The following is a 21,346-nucleotide window of genomic DNA, read 5'->3' as shown; positions in this document are numbered from 1 at the left end:
GGCAGACAGTGGATAGCAGATTATATATATATACACACAGTGGGGCAAAAAAGTATTTAGTCAGTCAGCAATAGTGCAAGTTCCACCACTTAAAAAGATGAGAGGCGTCTGTAATTTACATCATAGGTAGACCTCAACTATGGGAGACAAACTGAGAAAAAAAAATCCAGAAAATCACATTGTCTGTTTTTTTTAACATTTTATTTGCATATTATGGTGGAAAATAAGTATTTGGTCAGAAACAAACAATCAAGATTTCTGGCTCTCACAGACCTGTAACTTCTTCTTTAAGAGTCTCCTCTTTCCTCCACTCATTACCTGTAGTAATGGCACCTGTTTAAACTTGTTATCAGTATAAAAAGACACCTGTGCACACCCTCAAACAGTCTGACTCCAAACTCCACTATGGTGAAGACCAAAGTTCTGTCAAAGGACACCAGAAACAAAATTGTAGCCCTGCACCAGGCTGGGAAGACTGAATCTGCAATAGCCAACCAGCTTGGAGTGAAGAAATCAACAGTGGGAGCAATAATTAGAAAATGGAAGACATACAAGACCACTGATAATCTCCCTCAATCTGGGGCTCCACGCAAAATCCCACCACGTGGGGTCAGAATGATCACAAGAACGGTGAGCAAAAATCCCAGAACCACGCGGGGGGACCTAGTGAATGAACTGCAGAGAGCTGGGACCAATGTAACAAGGCCTACCATAAGTAACACACTACGCCACCATGGACTCAGATCCTGCAGTGCCAGACGTGTCCCACTGCTTAAGCCAGTACATGTCCGGGCTCGTCTGAAGTTTGCTAGAGAGCATTTGGATGATCCAGAGGAGTTTTGGGAGAATGTCCTATGGTCTGATGAAACCAAACTGGAACTGTTTGGTAGAAACACAACTTATCGTGTTTGGAGGAAAAAGAATACTGAGTTGCATCCATCAAACACCATACCTACTGTAAAGCATGGTGGTGGAAACATCATGCTTTGGGGCTGTTTCTCTGCAAAGGGGCCAGGAGGACTGATCCGGGTACATGAAAGAATGAATGGGGCCATGTATCGTGAGATTTTGAGTGCAAACCTCCTTCCATCAGCAAGGGCATTGAAGATGAAACGTGGAAGGGTCTTTCAACATGACAATGATCCAAAGCACACCGCCAGGGCAACGAAGGAGTGGCTTCGTAAGAAGCATTTCAAGGTCCTGGAGTGGCCTAGCCAGTCTCCAGATCTTAACCCTATAGAAAACCTTTGGAGGGAGTTGAAAGTCCATGTTGCCAAGCGAAAAGCCAAAAACATCACTGCTCTAGAGGAGATCTGCATGGAGGAATGGGCCAACATACCAACAACAGTGTGTAGCAACCTTGTGAAGACTTACAGAAAACGTTTGACCTCTGTCATTGCCAACAAAGGATATATTACAAGGTATTGAGATGAAATTTTGTTTCTGGCCAAATACTTAGTTTCCACCATAATATGCAAATAAAATGTTAAAAAAACAGACAATGTGATTTTCTGGATTTTTTTTTTCTCAGTTTGTCTCCCATAGTTGAGGTCTACCTATGATGTAAATTACAGACGCCTCTCATCTTTTTAAGTGGTGGAACTTGCACTATTGCTGACTGACCAAATACTTTTTTGCCCCACTGTATATACTGTATATATATATATATCTATCTATATAATTGTCTAAGGGTTTTTCTGTCTGTCTGTCTGTCCTGGAAATCCCGCGTCTCTGATTGGTCGAGGCCGCCAGGCCTTGACCAATCAGCGACGGGCACAGCATGGCGACGATGATGTCATAAAGGTTGCCTCGACCAATCAGCGACGGGCACAGTCTGCCGAGAATTCGCCTCGACCAATCAGCGACGGGCACAGTATCGACGTAGATGTCATAATGGTTGCCATGGCAACGATGATGTCATAAAGGTTGCCTCGACCAATCAGCGACGGTCACAGTCTGCCGCGAATTCTGGAATCATCATTGTCCATATACTACGGAGACATGCATATTCTAGAATACCCGATGCGTTAGAATCGGGCCACAATCTAGTATATATATATATACTAGATTGTGGCCCGATTCTAACGCATCGGGTATTCTAGAATATGCATGTCTCCGTAGTATATGGACAATGATGATTCCAGAATTCGCGGCAGACTGTGACCGTCGCTGATTGGTCGAGGCAACCTTTATGACATCATCGTCGCCATGGCATATATATATACTAGTGTTATGTCTGCTAATGAAAGGTGTAATGAAGGCAATCCAGAGACACAGTGTGCCTAGCGATCAGAGCGCACACAGTGATCTGACAAATACCCAAAAACAAAAGAACGAGCTCCGAGACGTGGAAACTCTGTAGACTGCACACCTGATCCTATCCTAAACACAACTAAAAGTGGCTGTGGATTGCGCCTAACCACTACCTATGCAACTCGGCACAGCCTAAGAAACTAGCTAGCCTGAAGATAGAAAAATAGGCCTGACTTGCCCCCAGAGAAATACCCCAAAGGAAAAGGCAGCCCCCCACATATAATGACTGTGAGTAAGATGAAAAGACAAAACGTAGGGATGAAATAGATTCAGCAAAGTGGGGCCCGATATTCTTAGACAGAGCGAGGACAGTAAAGCGAACTTTGCAGTCTACAAAAAACCCTAAAGCAAAACCCACGCAAAGGGGGACAAAAAAGACCCACTGTGCCGGACTAACGGCACGGCGGTACACCCTTTGCGTCTCAGAGCTTCCAGCAAAACAAAAGACAAGCTGGACAGAAAAAAGGCAACAAAATAGCAAAAAGCACTTAGCTATACAGAGCAGCAGGTCACAGGAACAATCAGGAGAAGCTCAGATCCAACACTGAAAAAGAAAAAATAATCCATGCCATGACTAAGACCTGATGGTCGAAACGCGTCGGCGTTGACCACCTGGGACCCCCATCTCTTTTTTGCAAATGTTTGCATTTTAAAGTGTTTTCAATAAATTGACTTTTTAGAAGATCCATGCTGGAGATTATTTTTTCTTTTTCATTGCTGGCTCTGGACTACGCCCTTGACCAAGGCGGCTCCGTGCATGGACATCATTGCACTGTTGAGGGATTGGTGAGCTGACTTATTTTCTTCCCATTTTTTCCTTTTTCCCTATTTTTGTATTCAGATCCAACACTGGAACATTGACTAGGAGCAAGGATAGCAGCATCAGGTGGAGTTAAGTAACGAAGCAGCTAATGAGCTCACCAGAACACCTGAGGAAGGAAACTCAGAAGCTGCAGTACTACTTGTGACCACAGGAGTGAATTCAGCCACAGAATTCACAACAGTACCCCCCCCTTGAGGAGGGGTCACCGAACCCTCACCAGAGCCCCCAGGCCTACCAGGATGAGCCGCATGAAAGGCACGAACAAGATCGAGAGCATGAACATCAGAGGCAAAAACCCAGGAATTATCTTCCTGAGCATAACCCTTCCATTTAACCAGATACTGGAGTTTCCGTCTAGAAACACGAGAATCCAAAATCTTCTCCACAATATACTCCAATTCCCCCTCCACCAAAACCGGGGCAGGAGGCTCAACAGATGGAACCATAGGTGCCACGTATCTCCGCAACAATGACCTATGGAATACATTATGTATGGAAAAGGAGTCTGGGAGGGTCAGACGAAAAGACACAGGATTGAGAAACTCAGAAATCCTATACGGACCAATAAAACGAGGTTTAAATTTAGGAGAGGAAATCTTCATAGGAATATGACGAGAAGATAACCAAACCAGATCCCCAACACGAAGTCGGGGACCCACACGGCGTCTGCGATTAGCGAAAAGTTGAGCCTTCTCCTGGGACAAGGTCAAATTGTCCACTACCTGAGTCCAGATCTGCTGCAACCTGTCCACCACAGAATCCACACCAGGACAGTCCGAAGACTCAACCTGTCCTGAAGAGAAACGAGGATGGAACCCAGAATTGCAGAAAAATGGAGAAACCAAGGTAGCCGAGCTGGCCCGATTATTAAGGGCGAACTCAGCCAACGGCAAAAAGGACACCCAATCATCCTGGTCTGCAGAAACAAAACATCTCAGATATGTTTCCAAGGTCTGATTGGTTCGTTCGGTCTGGCCATTAGTCTGAGGATGGAAAGCCGAGGAAAAGGATAGGTCAATGCCCATCCTACCACAAAAGACTCGCCAGAACCTTGAAACAAACTGGGAACCTCTGTCAGAAACAATATTCTCAGGAATGCCATGCAACCGAACCACATGCTGAAAGAACAAAGGTACCAAATCAGAGGAGGAAGGCAATTTAGCCAAGGGCACCAGATGGACCATTTTAGAAAAGCGATCACAGACCACCCAAATGACTGACATCTTTTGAGAAACGGGAAGGTCAGAAATGAAATCCATCGAAATATGTGTCCAAGGCCTCTTTGGGACCGGCAAGGGCAAAAGCAACCCACTGGCACGAGAACAGGAGGGCTTAGCCCTAGCACAAATCCCACAGGACTGCACAAAAGTACGTACATCCCGTGACAGAGATGGCCACCAGAAGGATCTAGCCACTAACTCTCTGGTACCAAAGATTCCAGGATGACCAGCCAAGACCGAACAATGAAGTTCAGAGATAAGTTTATTAGTCCACCTATCAGGGACGAACAGTTTCTCCGCTGGACAACGATCAGGTTTATTAGCCTGAAATTTTTGCAGCACCCGCCGCAAATCAGGGGAGATGGCAGACACAATGACTCCTTCCTTGAGAATACCCGCTGGCTCAGATAAACCCGGAGAGTCGGGCACAAAACTCCTAGACAGAGCATCCGCCTTCACATTTTTAGAGCCCGGAAGGTACGAAATCACAAAGTCGAAGCGGGCAAAAAATAACGACCAACGGGCCTGTCTAGGATTCAAGCGCTTGGCAGACTCGAGATAAGTCAAGTTCTTATGGTCAGTCAATACCACCACGCGATGCTTAGCTCCTTCAAGCCAATGACGCCACTCCTCGAATGCCCACTTCATGGCCAGCAACTCTCGGTTGCCCACATCATAATTACGCTCAGCGGGCGAAAACTTCCTGGAAAAGAAAGCACATGGTTTCATCACTGAGCAATCAGAACCTCTCTGTGACAAAACCGCCCCTGCTCCAATCTCAGAAGCATCAACCTCGACCTGGAACGGAAGAGAAACATCTGGCTGACACAACACAGGGGCAGAACAAAAACGACGCTTCAACTCCTGAAAAGCTTCCACAGCAGCAGAAGACCAATTGACCAAATCAGCACCCTTCTTGGTCAAATCGGTCAATGGTTTGGCAATGCTAGAAAAATTACAGATGAAGCGACGATAAAAATTAGCAAAGCCCAGGAACTTTTGCAGACTTTTCAGAGATGTCGGCTGAATCCAATCCTGGATGGCTTGGACCTTAACTGGATCCATCTCGATAGTAGAAGGGGAAAAGATGAACCCCAAAAATGAAACTTTCTGCACACCGAAGAGACACTTTGATCCCTTCACAAACAAAGAGTTAGCACGCAGGACCTGAAAAACCATTCTGAACTGCTTCACATGAGACTCCCAATCATCTGAGAAGATCAAAATGTCATCCAAGTAAACAATCAGGAATTTATCCAGGTACTCACGGAAGATGTCATGCATAAAGGATTGAAACACTGATGGAGCATTGGCAAGTCCGAACGGCATCACTAGATACTCAAAATGACCCTCGGGCGTATTGAATGCAGTTTTCCATTCATCTCCTTGCCTGATTCTCACCAGATTATACGCACCACGAAGATCTATCTTAGTGAACCAACTAGCCCCCTTAATCCGAGCAAACAAGTCAGATAACAATGGCAAGGGATACTGAAATTTAACAGTGATCTTATTAAGAAGGCGGTAATCAATACACGGTCTCAGCGAACCATCCTTCTTAGCTACAAAGAAGAACCCTGCTCCCAGTGGTGATGACGATGGGCGAATATGTCCCTTCTCTAGGGATTCCTTCACATAACTGCGCATAGCGGCGTGTTCGGGCACGGATAAATTAAATAATCGACCTTTAGGGAATTTACTACCAGGAATCAAATTGATAGCACAATCACAATCCCTATGCGGAGGTAGGGCATCGGACTTGGGCTCTTCAAATACATCCTGATAATCAGACAATAACTCTGGGACCTCAGAAGGGGTGGATGACGAAATCGACAAAAATGGAACATCACCATGTACCCCCTGACAACCCCAGCTGGATACCGACATGGAATTCCAATCCAATACTGGATTATGGGTTTGTAGCCATGGCAACCCCAACACGACCACATCATGCAGATTATGCAACACCAGAAAGCGAATAACTTCCTGATGTGCAGGAGCCATGCACATGGTCAGCTGGGCCCAGTACTGAGGTTTATTCTTGGCCAAAGGTGTAGCATCAATTCCTCTCAATGGAATAGGACACCGCAAAGGCTCCAAGAAAAACCCACAACGTTTAGCATAATCCAAATCCATCAGATTTAGGGCAGCGCCTGAATCCACAAACGCCATGACAGAAAACGACGACAAAGAGCATATCAAGGTAATGGACAGAAGGAATTTGGACTGTACAGTACCAATGACGGCAGACCTAGCGGACCGCTTAGTGCGCTTAGGACAATCAGAAATAGCATGAGTGGAATCACCACAGTAGAAACATAGCCCATTCAGACGTCTGTATTCCTGCCGTTCCACTCTGGTCATAGTCCTATCGCACTGCATAGGCTCAGGTTTAACCTCAGGCAATACCGCCAAATGGTGCACAGATTTACGCTCGCGCAAGCGTCTACCGATCTGAATGGCTAAAGACAAAGACTCATTCAAACCAGCAGGCATAGGAAATCCCACCATGACATCCTTAAGAGCCTCAGAGAGACCCTTTCTGAACAAAGCTGCCAGCGCAGATTCATTCCACTGAGTGAGTACTGACCATTTCCTAAATTTCTGACAATATACTTCTATATCATCCTGACCCTGGCACAAAGCCAGCAAATTTTTCTCAGCCTGATCCACTGAATTAGGCTCATCGTACAGTAATCCGAGTGCCAGGAAAAACGCATCGACACTACTCAATGCAGGGTCTCCTGGCGCAAGAGAAAATGCCCAGTCTTGAGGGTCGCCGCGCAAAAAAGAAATAATAATCAAAACCTGTTGAATAGGATTACCAGAAGAATGAGGTTTCAAGGCCAGAAATAGCTTACAATTATTTTTGAAACTTGGAAACTTAGTTCTATCTCCAAAAAACAAATCAGGAATAGGAATTCTTGGTTCTAACATAGATTTCTGATCAATAGTATCTTGAATCTTTTGTACATTTATAACGAGAGTATCCATTGAAGAGCACAGACCCTGAAAATCCATGTCCACACCTGTGTCCAGAAACACCCAAATGTCTAGGGGAAAAAAAAAAAAAAAAAAAAAGTGAACACAGAGCAGAGAAAAAAAAAAAAAATGATGTCAGAACTTTTTCTTTCCCTCTATTGAGAATCATTAGATGGCTCCTAGTACTGTTAGGTCTGCTAATGAAAGGTGTAATGAAGGCAATCCAGAGACACAGTGTGCCTAGCGATCAGAGCGCACACAGTGATCTGACAAATACCCAAAAACAAAAGAACGAGCTCTGAGACGTGGAAACTCTGTAGACTGCACACCTGATCCTATCCTAAACACAACTAAAAGTGGCTGTGGATTGCGCCTAACCACTACCTATGCAACTCGGCACAGCCTAAGAAACTAGCTAGCCTGAAGATAGAAAAATAGGCCTGACTTGCCCCCAGAGAAATACCCCAAAGGAAAAGGCAGCCCCCCACATATAATGACTGTGAGTAAGATGAAAAGACAAAACGTAGGGATGAAATAGATTCAGCAAAGTGGGGCCCGATATTCTTAGACAGAGCGAGGACAGTAAAGCGAACTTTGCAGTCTACAAAAAACCCTAAAGCAAAACCCACGCAAAGGGGGACAAAAAAGACCCACCGTGCCGGACTAACGGCACGGCGGTACACCCTTTGCGTCTCAGAGCTTCCAGCAAAACAAAAGACAAGCTGGACAGAAAAAAGGCAACAAAATAGCAAAAAACACTTAGCTATACAGAGCAGCAGGTCACAGGAACAATCAGGAGAAGCTCAGATCCAACACTGGAACATTGACTAGGAGCAAGGATAGCAGCATCAGGTGGAGTTAAGTAACGAAGCAGCTAATGAGCTCACCAGAACACCTGAGGAAGGAAACTCAGAAGCTGCAGTACCACTTGTGGCCACAGGAGTGAATTCAGCCACAGAATTCACAACATACTAGATTGTGGCCCGATTCTAATGCATCGGGTATTCTAGAATATGCATGTCCCCTGTTATGACCTGGTGGTCAGGACAATAATGGACCTGGTGGTTAAGAGCACACGGAATGACCTGATAGTTACTGATAATAAAGGACGAGCTCTGGGACGTGGGAACTCTGCTGACTGCAATCCCTAAACCTATCAACCACACTAGAAATAGCCGTGGATTGCGCCTAACGCTCCCTATGCAACTCGTCACAGCCTAAGAAACTAGCTAGCCCTGAAGATAGGAAAATAAAGCCTACCTTGCCTCAGAGAAATTCCCCAAAGGAAAAGGCAGCCCCCCACAAATAATGACTGTGAGTAAAGATGAAAATACAAACACAGAGATGAAATAGGTTAAGCAAAGTGAGGCCCGACTTACTGAACAGACCGAGGATAGGAAAGGTTACTTTGCGGTCAGCACAAAAACCTACAAAAAGACCACGCAGAGGGCGCAAAAAGACCCTCCGCACCGACTCACGGTGCGGAGGCGCTCCCTCTGCGTCCCAGAGCTTCCAGCAAGCAAGACAACAAATTAAATAGCAAGCTGGACAGAAAAATAGCAAACCAAAAAAATACAAGCTGGAACTTAGCTTCTGATGGGAAGACAGGTCACAAGAACGATCCAGGAGTGAACTAGACCAATACTGGAACATTGACAGGTGGCGTGGAGCAAAGATCTAAGTGGAGTTAAATAGAGCAGCAGCTAACGAATTAACCTCGTCACCTGTGAAAAGAAACTCAGAAACACCCACCAGAGGAAGTCCATGGACAGAACCAGCCGAAGTACCATTCATGACCACAGGAGGGAGCCCGACAACAGAATTCACAACAGTCCCCGTAGTATATGGACAATGATAATTCTAGACTGTGCCCGTCGCTGATTGGTCGAGGCAACCTTTATGACATCATCGTCGCCATGGCAACCATTATGACATCTACGTCGATACTGTGCCCATTGCTGATTGGTCGAGGCCTGGCGGCTTCGACCAATCAGACGCGGGATTATCTACGTCCTTTATGACATCATCGTCGCTGTGCCCGTCGCTGATTGGTCGAGGCCTGGCGGCCTCGACCAATCAGAGAGGCGGGATTTCCAAGACAGACAGACAGAAAGACAGACAGACGGAAAAACCCTTAGGCAATTTTATATATATATATATATATATATATATATATATATATATATATATATATATATATATATATATATATATATATATAAAAAAGGGAGTGTGCTACAATAACAATCTCCCTACAATGATCTCAGGACAAGTATGGCAGCCAGCAGTAAAAAGGACTGCTGCACACAAAAGTGTGGACAAACAAAGAAACAAGAGAACTGTGCAGAAAGAAGCAACAGGATTTTTGCTTTGAAAAAAGCAGTTGGTTTGCACAGCGGCGTACAAACAGCAATGCAGCTATCAGGGAGCCTTATAAGCTGCAGAGCTGCTGCACAGAAATCTAGCCTCCACTGTCCCTGCAAAGAAAAGGTGGTGTTGGACAGTGGAAATCGCTACAGCACAAGCGTTTTGGGGGTTAATATTCAATCCCTAACAATATCCCTGCTTCTGACGAAGCTGCAGCAACCTCTCTCTATGCTCAGATCGGCAGAAGTAAGATGGCGGCTGGCGTGCACGCCCCTTTATAGCCCCTGTGACGCCGCTGAAAGCAAGCCAATCACTGTAATGCCCTTCTCTAAGATGGTAGGGACTAAGACCTATGTCATCACGCTGCCCACACTCTGCGAGCACCTTCATTGGCTGAGAAATGGCACTGAACGCATCATATGAAACGCGACTTTGGCGCGAAGGTCACCGACCGCATGGCCGATCCCACGCTGGGATCGGGTCGGGTTTCATGAAACCCGACTTTGCCGAAAGTCGGCGACTTATGAAATTGACCGATCCGTTTCGCTCAACCCTACTCAGTACTACTACATATACACATTTACATATCCTTCCAAGTCATGTGATTTCAGATCATGTAATCAAGGTTCTGGAGCTAGTCAGGTGGAAGGTTCTTCAGCTCCTCACTCAAGACGTGCAGCCTCTGTGCTGGTCTTGGAACCTTCCACTCCTGCTTTTAAAATCGCGCTTCCGGTCATCGGGCAGGAAATACACACACCGGTGACACCCGTCACGTGATCGTGGGTCACCGGTGTGTTGGCATGACAACCTGAGGTCTCCTGGAGACCTCTATGGTTGTCAATCCCGGCTTGTTGTGAGTGCACCCAGTAGTCGGTGAGTAGTAGTAGTAAGTGAGCAATTCTGCTATATAGAGGCGATCTGAACATCACCTCTATATAGCAGAAACGATCGGGATGTGGCAGCTTCTAGTCTCCTATGGAGTCTGTTGAAGTATGCCAAAAGTAAAAATAAAATGTTTCTAAAAATATTCAAAAAATATAAAAGTTCAAATCACCCCCCTTTTGCCCCATTCAAAATAAAACAATAAAAATAAAATCAAACATACACATATTTGGTACCGCCGAGTTTAGAATCGCATTATCTATCAATAAAAAGAAGGATTAATCTGATCGCTAAACGGAGTACCGAGAAAAAAAGTCAAAACTACGTTTTTTTGGTCGCCATGACATTGCATTAAAATGCAATAACGGACGATCAAAAGATCATATCTGCACCAAAATGGTATCATTAAAAACAGCAGCTCGGCACGCAAAAAATAAGCCCTCACCAGACCGGAGATCACGAAAAATGGAGATGATATGGATATCGGAATATGGTGCAATTTTTACTTTTAACAAAGATTGGAATTTTTTTGCACCACTTAGATAAAAAAGAACCTAGACATGTTTGGTGTCTTTGAACTCGTAATGACCTGGAGAATAATAATGGCAGGTCAGTTTTAGCATTTAGTGAACCTAGTAAAAAAGTAAAAAAAAAAACAAGTGTGGGATTGCACTTTTTTTTGCAATTTCACCGCACTTGGAATTTTTTTTCCCCGTTTTCTAGTACACGACATGGTGACATGGTAAAATCAATGGTGTCATTCAAAAGAACAACTCGTCCCACAAAAAACAAGCATTCACATGGCCATATTGTCAGAAAAATTAAAAAAGATATGGCTCTGGGAAGAAGGGGAGCGAAAAACAAAAAAGCAAAACCGAAAAAAGCTCCGGGGGTTAAGAGGAAGTGAAAGAGCAGCTGCAGCCCTGGCTTCCTCTCGATGTTCAAAAAGTACAAAGGCAGGGACAATGGAGCTGGCACTAATTGAGCACAGGGCCCACGTGACGCAACAGTCTCTCATGAGTCCCAAGAATATGAGTGCCGACATCGCTGGAATGGCGTCGGCAATGTCAGTCAGTATGAGTGTTTTTATTTTAAGGAGGCCAAACATGAGTGCACAACCCCAAATAATTTTTGGTTAAAACATTTCCAACATTATGAACATGAAAAAGGATTCTCCCCTGTGTGACTTCTCTGATGTTTATTAAGAATTGATTTCTGTGTATAACATTTCCAACATTATGAACATGAGAAAGTCTTCTCCCCTGTGTGACTGTGCTGGTGACTAAGAAGAGATGATTTCTGCACAAAACATTTTCCACATTCTGAGCATGAAAAGGGTTTTTCCCCAGTGTGGGTTCTCTGATGCTTAACAAAAACTGATTTCTGGTTAAAACATTTCCCACATTCTGAACACGAAAAAGGCTTCTCCCCTGTGTGAGTTCTTTGGTGTATAACAAGATTCCATTTCAGGTTAAAGCATTTCCCACATTCTGAACATGAAAAAGGCTTCTCCCCTGTGTGAGTTCTCTGGTGCTTAATAAAATTTGATTTCTGTGTAAAATATTTTCCACATTCTGTACAGGAAAAAGGTTTCTCCCCTGTGTGAGTTCTCTGGTGCTTAATAAAATTTGATTTCAGTGAAAAATATTTCTCACATTCTGTACAGAAAAAAGGCTTCTCCCCTGTGTGAGTTCTCTGGTGCTTAAAAAAATTAGATTTTTGATTAAAACACTTCCCACATTCTGAACATGAATAAGGCTTCTCCCCTGTGTGAGTTATCTGGTGCTTAACCAAATCTGAGTTTTGGTTAAAACATTTCCCACATTCTGAACATGAAAAGGGCTTCTCCCCTGTGTGATTTCTTTGGTGTATAACTAGATTCCATTTATGGTTAAAATATTTCCCACATTCTGAACAGGAAAAAGACTTCTCCCCTGTGTGAGTTCTCTGGTGCTTAACAAAATATGATTTCTGGTTAAAGCATTTCCCACATTCTAAACATGAAAAAGGCTTCTCTCCTGTGTGAGTTCTATGGTGTATAACAAGATTCCATTTCTTTTTGAAATATTTCCCACATTCTGAACAGGAAAAAGGCTTCTCCCCTGTGTGAGTTCTCCGATGTGTAACAAGAGCCGATTTCTGTGTAAAATATTTTCCACATTCTGGACAGGAAAATGGCTTCTCCCCTGTGTGAGTTTTCTGGTGCCTAACAAGATGTGATTTCTGGTTAAAACATTTTCCACATTTGGAACAACAAAATTTGTTCCCTGCTGTGTGAATTAATTTATGTGTAGGAAAAGAATTTTCAGCGGGAAAACAATTTCCATGTTCTGAACGAGAAAAGGACTTATTTGATTTTGGAGCAGTTTGTTTTTTAATGCTTATTTTGTGACTTTGATTTTCCTTCGTAGTCAATAATGAATTATAAGACGGGACATGTTTCAAAGGATCAGATGGCAGATCTTTGTTGTTAAGGGATGATGGTATATCTGGAGTAATGGCATTCACTTCGGTTGTATCCTCTGGGATCACAAGATCATCGGATTTAAAAACTGAAGATGTCAGTTGTCCCTCTGATCTCCTGGTACAGTCATCTGCCAAGAATAAAACCAAATATTTTTTATTAAAATATCCTTAAAATTTATATTTTTTAAATTTCTACTTAACATGCCATTTTTACGGCCAGTTTATGTAAAAATATTGAATCATTCACCAAGACAATGGCAGTTCACAGTCTGATAGAAAACCTCATATGATGAAGCCGTAAAGTGTGGTGTTCAACTGTTTGTTCATTCTGCCCCTCCCAAATATGGAATGAAAAGCCACAAAAAAATGTTATGTAAGTGAAAATAATACCAAAACAACTTCTACACATCTCTGTGTTGGGTAAATGCCAAATGTGCAATTTTCACTCTTCAACATTCACTGAGTGCTCCTATACGGAAAGTGGCTGTAGAGTAAAAATAGCCACTACTCCTATAGATTAATTCACTGAGGGCTATTGTTTCTAAAATTGAATCACTTTATGGGGATTTCTAATGCTCTGGTTTCTTCCATTTTGTCAAGTTAGGGCTTCTGCAAATGGTGTGTACCATCTCCTCTGGGATCTGCTCCTGCGACATCTGCTTCTGTCTAGAGGCACTGCCTTATTTATTCTGCAGGCAGAGCTGGGAATAGAAGAGCGTTGGAACCATAAGCTCTGGCCTGCACAGGTTGTGTCCAGCCACTAAGATTAACGTGCCTGGGACTTGTTGTACCATCTGATCTGGCAACATTGATGTGTGTGCTGTCACGCTGAAGTAGTCTGCTCCCTGCTTCAGCCAACTGGAAAGAACCACACCCTACTAAAGCTCAAAGCATACTGCTGGAAGCTGCCAGATACAGCCTTGTTCTCCTCTGGTTCAGTCCTCTGTGCTCAGCTCCTGGCTTGTGTATTTGTATCCTGTTGTGACCCTGCCACGTTTACTGACTACTCCTTTCTTCTGATTTTGTATTTTCTCTGCCGTGCTGGTTCTGACCAGGCTACCTGACTATTCTTCTTGCCATGTCACACCACAGTAGAGTAGGTAATACCATGGCCAAAGCCTAGGAGTCTCTGTGTAAGTCCAGAAACATGTAAGGGGTGCCGCTGGACAAGTCCTTAAGGGGAGATATGTGTCATTGCGGCTGTTAGCTGCATTGAGGTGAGCTCAGAAGTATGCTCCAGCACCTATAGTGCTGCAATAGTTATTTGGCCATTCCATGGCCGGGTTTTACGACCGATCATAAGAGATGGGTTGGAATGACCGCTCACATATCCCAACTCCAGGGGCGTGGTTTGGCAGATAAAAGGGAGGCCAAAGCGGATTCCCAAAGCACGCCAAGAGGTGATCTCAAAGGAGGTGAAGCAGATGCTGAGCCTGGGAGTCTAGAAAGCCAAGAGTGGCTGGTCTAGTCCAACAGTCCTAGTACCGAAACCAGATGTGGAATGACGATTTTGCACGACTATCGGAAGTTTAATGAGGTTTCTAAGACTCATGCCCTGTGTTGATGAATTAATTGTGAGGCTAGGGCTGGCTTGGTACATTACTAACTTTGACCTCACAAAAGGGTATAGGCAAATCCCCATATCCCAAGAAGCCAAAGAATAGACTGCGTTCTCAACCCCAGATTGATGCTTCCAATACACAAGGATGCCATTTGGGTTACAAGGCGCTCCAGCAACATTCCAGAGATCCATAGACCGGATCCTAGCTCCCCACAAGAGGTATGCAGCCGCCTACCTGGACAATATTGTGATCTTCAGCCTGGATTGGGGAAGCCATCTGAGCAAGGTCTAGGCAATACTTGATGTTCTACGGGAGGCAGCGTTTTCAATAAACCCGAAGAAGTGTGCCTTGGGAATGGAGAAAGCTAAATACTTGGGCTATGTTGTAGGCAGGGAGAAATAAAGCCCCAGATAAATAAAGTTGAGGCGATCCAGGGCTGGCCACAACTCCTCTCAGAAAAGCAGGTCAGGGCATTCCTGGGCATTGTGGGCTATCACCGCTGGTTTATCCCAAACTTAGCCATGGTAGCTGCCTCTCTGACAGACCTCCTTAAAGGAACACAAATTGGCTATGGCTAAGTGGTCTCCAGAAGCTTAGAGGCCTTCCAGGAACTGAAACTGGCCCTGTGCAAACAGCCGGTGCTGGTAGCCCCCAATTTCTGCAAGGAGTTTGTAGTCCAGACGGACGCGTCGGATGTTGGGCTGGGCGCTGTCTTATAGCAAGAGGTGAACGGGGAAGAGCACCCCATCATGTATCTTAGACGAAAGTTATCATCCTGCGAGAAAAACTATTCCATAGAGGAGAAGGAATGTTTAGCCATCAAGTGGGCGTTGGACTCTCTAAGGCACTACCTCTTGGACAGGAAGTTCAGACTGGTGTCAGACCATGCCCCACTGAAGTGGATGAGGGAGAAAAAAAGGGAACAATGCCAGAGTGACCAGGTGGTTCCTAGCACTTCGGGATTTTAACTTCCATATGGAGCATAGGTCAGGGAAACTGCTTGGCAATACTGACGCTCTGTCGAGAGTCCACTGTTTATTGGCAGAAGGTGCCAAGCATCCCGGCTTTGGGCAGAGGGGAGGGTATGTAAGAGGTCCGCTGGACAAGTCCTTGAGGGGAGATATGTGTCATCGCAGCTGTTAGCTGCGGTGATGTGAGCTCAAAAGTATGCTCCAGCTCCTAAAGTGCTGAGAAAGTTATTTGGCCATTCCAGGGCCAGGTTTTACGAGCGGTCAAAAGAGATGGGTGGGAATGCCACACATATCTTTCATTCAGTGTCTGTGGCTGGAGGTGTGGATACCTCCAGTGTGTATTGCTAAAGACCCTGACCTGAGCTGGCAGAACCGCAGTGCTATATGAACTATTTACTTGCAGTTCGTGTTCACCTTCAGTGTGTGTTGCTAAAGGCACTGACCTGAGTAGGCGGACCAGCAATACAATATGGACTGTTTGTTTTCAGTTTGTATTTCACTTTGTGCCTGACAAGGCTCTCTTTTGTTTTGCCACCTGAAGAGGTTTATGAAGTTGAATAAACTTGCCTGGACTTTGCATGAAAACCACCTCCTGTGCCTACCTCAAAAGCAGCTGGGTGAGTACAGACCTCTACAAGGGGGTTAAAGTGTGATGAGCAAGACAGTCCCTGGGATCAGGAAAAGAAAACGGAGTAGATCATGCCAAGCCTGTTCGTGGTAGCCATCTTTTGAGCAGCCAGTTTACCATGAACAGAGCCTCCAGTGCATTGTGTCTGCAAACTATTCCAGCAAGATCTGCATTCCAATAGCTAAATGTCGCTCCTTCCCTTCTTAATCCTTCCATGTGCCCAGACAGTAGTTAACAACCATACATAGGGTATTGTTGGATTCAAGAGAAGTTGGAAAATAATGTGTAAGATCCATTTGTTACTTATTATCCTTTGTGAATAATTCCAAAGTAATCACCACAAAAAGTAACAAACGTCAGAAAAATGGGCCCTGATTAGGAACACAAAACTGGCTGCGGAAAGTGGTAAATCAGAGTATTTTGGGCACTAACTACTGTAGTCAAAAACTGATCATAGACAATAACACATCTACTGAAATGATCAAACTCAACAGTCTTCATCAGTAAACAATGAGTAATTATTGGTGAAACCTCTCTGGGGTAATTAGAGTATTGGGCTCAGTGGTTCTTGGTAATCTAAACTATGGGGCAGCACGGTGGCGCAGTGGATAGCACTGCAGCCTTGCAGCGCTGGAGTCCTGGGTTCAATCCCCACCAAGGATAACATCTGCAAAGAGTTTGTATGTTCTCTCTGTGTTTGTGTGGGTTTCCTCCCACATTCCAAAGATATACTGATAGGGAATTTAGATTGTGAGCCTCATTGGGGACAGCGATGATGTGTGCAAACTGTAAAGCGCTGCTGAATATGTTAGCGCTATAGAAAAATAAAGATTATTTATTATTATTACTATCAGAAGGGCCAATATTTTTGTCAGATAAGTTTCAAGAAGAAATATTAGACATTCAAAGAGAACTGTTTTTAATAATGCAAAGCTAAGGCGTCTGAAATATAGATATCTGGCATTTGGAATAAGAAATGGAGACCTTTTTTTTTCTTTTTTTAAAGACTACTAGGGAGTTACAGACACATAAGTGAGGCAGGTCGATCCCACCACAATCAAACTATCATACAGGATGAACCTGCAAAAAAAGATATTAACTGATTAAAAGATATGTTATATCCCCAATAACTATGCATGCTTGGGGGAAAAACACCAACACTAAACCGGAGTTGCACTCATTTATGTTGGACCATTGGAGCTACCATGAGTCCTGACCAAAAGAGTAGAGAAAGTATTAGGCTATGTGCACACGTTCAGGATTTCTCGCAGAAAATTCCTGAGAAAAACCGGACATTTTCTACAAAAAATCCGCAAAAAAACCGCATGCGTTTTTGCCGCGGTTTTGCCGCATTTTTTTCCGGACACTTCCCAATGCATTTTGTAGTGGGAAATCCGCAAAAAAAAACGCGAAATTAATGAACATGCTGCGTTTTTTACCGTGATGCGTTTTTTTCGCGGAAAAAAACGCATCATGTGCACAAAACATGCGGAATTCATTCTAATTGATGGGATGCTTATTGTATGCGTTTTTTTTGCGTTTTATAGCGTTTTTATCGGGAAAAAACCACGAAAAAAAGCAACGTGTGCACACAGCCTTAGTGTTCCCCATTTCAGGAGAGATTGTGCAGTAATCTGAATTCCTTAGGAATTAAAACATAATGGAATTTATGACATGGAGTGAAACCATGAAACCAGGGCTTGAGCCATGCGAACACATCTCCTGCAGGTGTGAATAAATGTATATTACAGCCATCAGCCACAAACAGCTCAGAGATATATCATGGCACAGGTACAATGTTTTTGTATAGTTTATCACAATTCTATGTAAGTCTTAGCAAACTGGGAACTAAATACAAATTCACATACAACATAAAGAAAAAGTGGAAAGTGCAATTGTGCAAGAAACTAAATATAACATCCAGAGTACCAGTAGCAAAGTAGCATAACCCCCCCGTGTCATTCACTGTCAAGACAGAGGTATCAACTTTCTAAATACTGGACGATGTCAAAGGGCCCAGTTACAATACCAAGGTACCCACACCATGGGTCGATCACTGACAAATTAGCTGACCTGTTTGATCCAGAAAATAAGGCATCAAATAGCGGGCTAAATAGACCAATATCCGTACTTGGTGATAAACGTTATCTCACCAAAATACAGTAGATAGACAGAGTAACCACCCCAAATATACAATACTGGGTGCTGGGATTTGTGTTGGTCACACAGAACCACCATCTGTATCAATAACCTACCTATGAGACAAAACTAACTTTGTGCCCAAAGGAGGTTATTTCCACATAGCGGCACTACTTCCTGCACATACAGCTCTCGCAAAAATTAAGAGACCACTGCAAAATTTTCAGTTCGTCTGATTTTTATCTTTATAGGTATATTTTTGAGTAAAATGTAAATTGTTCTTTTATTCTATAAACTACTGACAACATGTCTCCGAAGTTCCAAGCAATAAATGTTGTATTTATTTTCTGAAAAAGAGAAATGGTCAAAATAACAAAAAAATGCATTGCTTGCAGACCTCAAACAATGCAAAAAAAACAAAAAAACAGGTTCATAATCATTTAGAAACAACAATACTAATGTTTTTACTCAGAAAGAGTTCAGAAATCAATATTTTGTCAAATAACCATGATTTTTAATCGCAGCTTTCATGCGTCTTGGCATGCTTTCCACCAGTCTTTCACACTGCTTTTGGGTGGCCTTATGCCACTCCTGGTACAAAAATTTAAGCAGTTCTTCTTTGTTTGATGGCTTGTGACTATCCATCTTCCTCTTCATTACATTCCAGAGATTTTCAATGGTGTTCAGTTCTGGAGATTGGACTGGCCATGACAGGGATTTGATGTGGTGATCCTTCATCCACACCTTGATTGACATACAGTACAGGCCAAAAGTTCGGACACACCTTCTCATTTAAGGATTTTTCTGTATTCTCATGACCATGAAAATTGTACATTCACACTGAAGGCATCAAAACTATGAATTAACACATGTGGAATTATATACTTAACAAAAAAGTGTGAAACAACTTAAAGTATGTCTTATATTATAGGTTCTTCAAAGTAGCCACCTTTTGCTTTGATGACTGCTTTGCACACTCTTGGCATTCTCTTGATGAGCTTCAAGAGGTAGTCACCGGGAATGGTCTTCCAACAATCTTGAAGGAGTTCCCAGAGATGCTTAGCACTTGTTGGCCATTTTGCCTTCACTCTGCGGTCCAGCTCACCCCAAACCATCTCGATTGGGTTCAGGTCTGGTGACTGTGGAGGCCAGGTCATCTGGCGTAGCACCCCATCACTCTCCTTCTTGGTCAAATAGCCCTTACACAGTCTGGAGGTGTGTTTGGGGTCATTGTCCTGTTGAAAAATAAATGATGGTCCAAATAAACGCACACCGGATGGAATAGCATGCCGCTGCAAGATGCTGTGGTAGCCATGCTGGTTCAGTATGCCTTCAATTTTGAATAAATCCCCAACAGTGCCACCAGCAAAGCACCCCCACACCATCACACCTCCTCCTCCATGCTTCACGGCGGGAACCAGGCATGTAGAGTCCATCCGTTCACCTTTTCTGCGTCTCACAAAGACACGGTGGTTGGAACCAAAGATCTAAAATTTTGGACTCATCAGACCAAAGCACAGATTTCCACTGGTCTAATGTCCATTCCTTGTGTTCTTTAGCCCAAACAAGTCTCTTCTGCTTGTTGCCTGTCCTTAGCAGTGGTTTCTTAGCAGCTATTTTACCATGAAGGCCTGCTGCACAAAGTCTCCTCAACAGTTGTTGTAGAGATATGTCTGCTGCTAGAACTCTGTGTGGCATTGACCTGGTCTCTAATGTGAGCTGCTGTTAATCTGCAATTTCTGAGGCTGGTGACTCAGATAAACTTATCCTCAGAAGCAGAGGTGACTCATGGTCTTCCTTTCCAGGGGTGGTCCTCATGTGAGCCAGTTTCTTTGTAGCGCTTGATGGTTTTTGCCACTGCACTTGGGGACACTTTCAAAGTTTTCCCAAATTTTACGAATGACTGACCTTCATTACTTAAAGTAATGATGACCACTCATTTCTCTTTACTTAGCTGCTTTTTTCTTGCCATAATACAAATTCTAACAGTCTATTCAGTAGGACTATCAGCTGTGTATCCACCAGACTTCTGCACATCACAACTGATGGTCCCGACACCATTTATAAGGCAAGAAATCCCACTTATTAAACCTGACAGGGCACACCTGTGAAGTGAAAACCATTCCCGGTGACTACCTCTTGAAGCTCATAAAGAGAATGCCAGGAGTGTGCAAAGCAGTTATCAAAGCAAAAGGTGGCTACTTTGAAGAACCTAGAATATAAGACGTAATTTCAGTTCACACTTTTTTTAAGTATATAATTCATCGTTTTGATGCCTTCAGTGTTAATTTACAATTTTAAGCTTTGTCGCCTTAAAAGGAGGGGGGCCCAGACATATTTCCTGCACAGGGGCCGCAAACTGTCTGTGTCCGCCCCTGTGCATGGGAGAGGGAACTGTACCTGTTCGGCCTCTAGAGAGGGCTAGAAGGACGGTCATAGATAGCAGTAATGCTATCACCAGGGGGCCCACACTAACCATCAACTGTAAATACAGTATGTTTTGAATGGGTCATCATTTGTAATAGGTTTAATTTACAAAAGCATTTCTTTACATGATGTCTACATGATTACTTATATGCTCTATGGTGGCACAACCCCTTTAAAGAGCCTTAATTGATATTTGGAGAGGCCGCCTCTTGACTGACCCCACACATAAACTTCCCCTCATCCAGCACCATGACAACCAGCACAGCAAAGTCCTGCATTCACTGTGGCCCCTGATCATGTGACCCCTGACTCCTCCCCTCCTGTGACCTCATCACAGGTCCTGTGCACACAAAGCAGCCATATATGTGGAGTGCGGCTCTGCAGGTGGAGGTAGGTGCTGGAGATTCCCCATTACTGGGCGCAGGGGACATTAACCCCTTCAGCACGGAGACTCTTTTTGGAATTTTTGTTGCCACTTTATAAGAATCATAACGTTTTGTTCTGTTTCCTGTAATAGATACATAGGACCCAACTATGGAAGACAGGAAGTGAGGAAACCGTTTGTT

At 43.8% G+C, this 21,346-nt stretch overlaps 1 protein-coding gene across 1 annotated transcript in view; it reads right to left on the bottom strand.

Annotated features, from left to right (window-relative positions):
* Positions 1–11,769: 11,769 nt before the first annotated feature.
* The window catches only part of LOC138663696 (oocyte zinc finger protein XlCOF22-like), a 48,149-nt gene continuing 38,572 nt past the window's right edge, over positions 11,770–21,346 (bottom strand). Inside the window, exon 7 of the mRNA XM_069749996.1 lies at positions 11,770–13,181. Within this exon, the coding sequence (XP_069606097.1) occupies positions 11,824–13,181 (1,358 nt within the window). The 3' untranslated portion in view covers positions 11,770–11,823. The remainder of the gene's footprint in view (positions 13,182–21,346) is intronic.

The sequence above is a fragment of the Ranitomeya imitator genome, chromosome 2 (genome assembly GCF_032444005.1).
Source record: "Ranitomeya imitator isolate aRanImi1 chromosome 2, aRanImi1.pri, whole genome shotgun sequence".
NCBI lineage: Eukaryota > Metazoa > Chordata > Amphibia > Anura > Dendrobatidae > Ranitomeya > Ranitomeya imitator.
The sequence above is the reverse complement of the archived record's forward strand: the minus strand, read 5'-3'. Positions and strand labels throughout refer to the sequence as shown.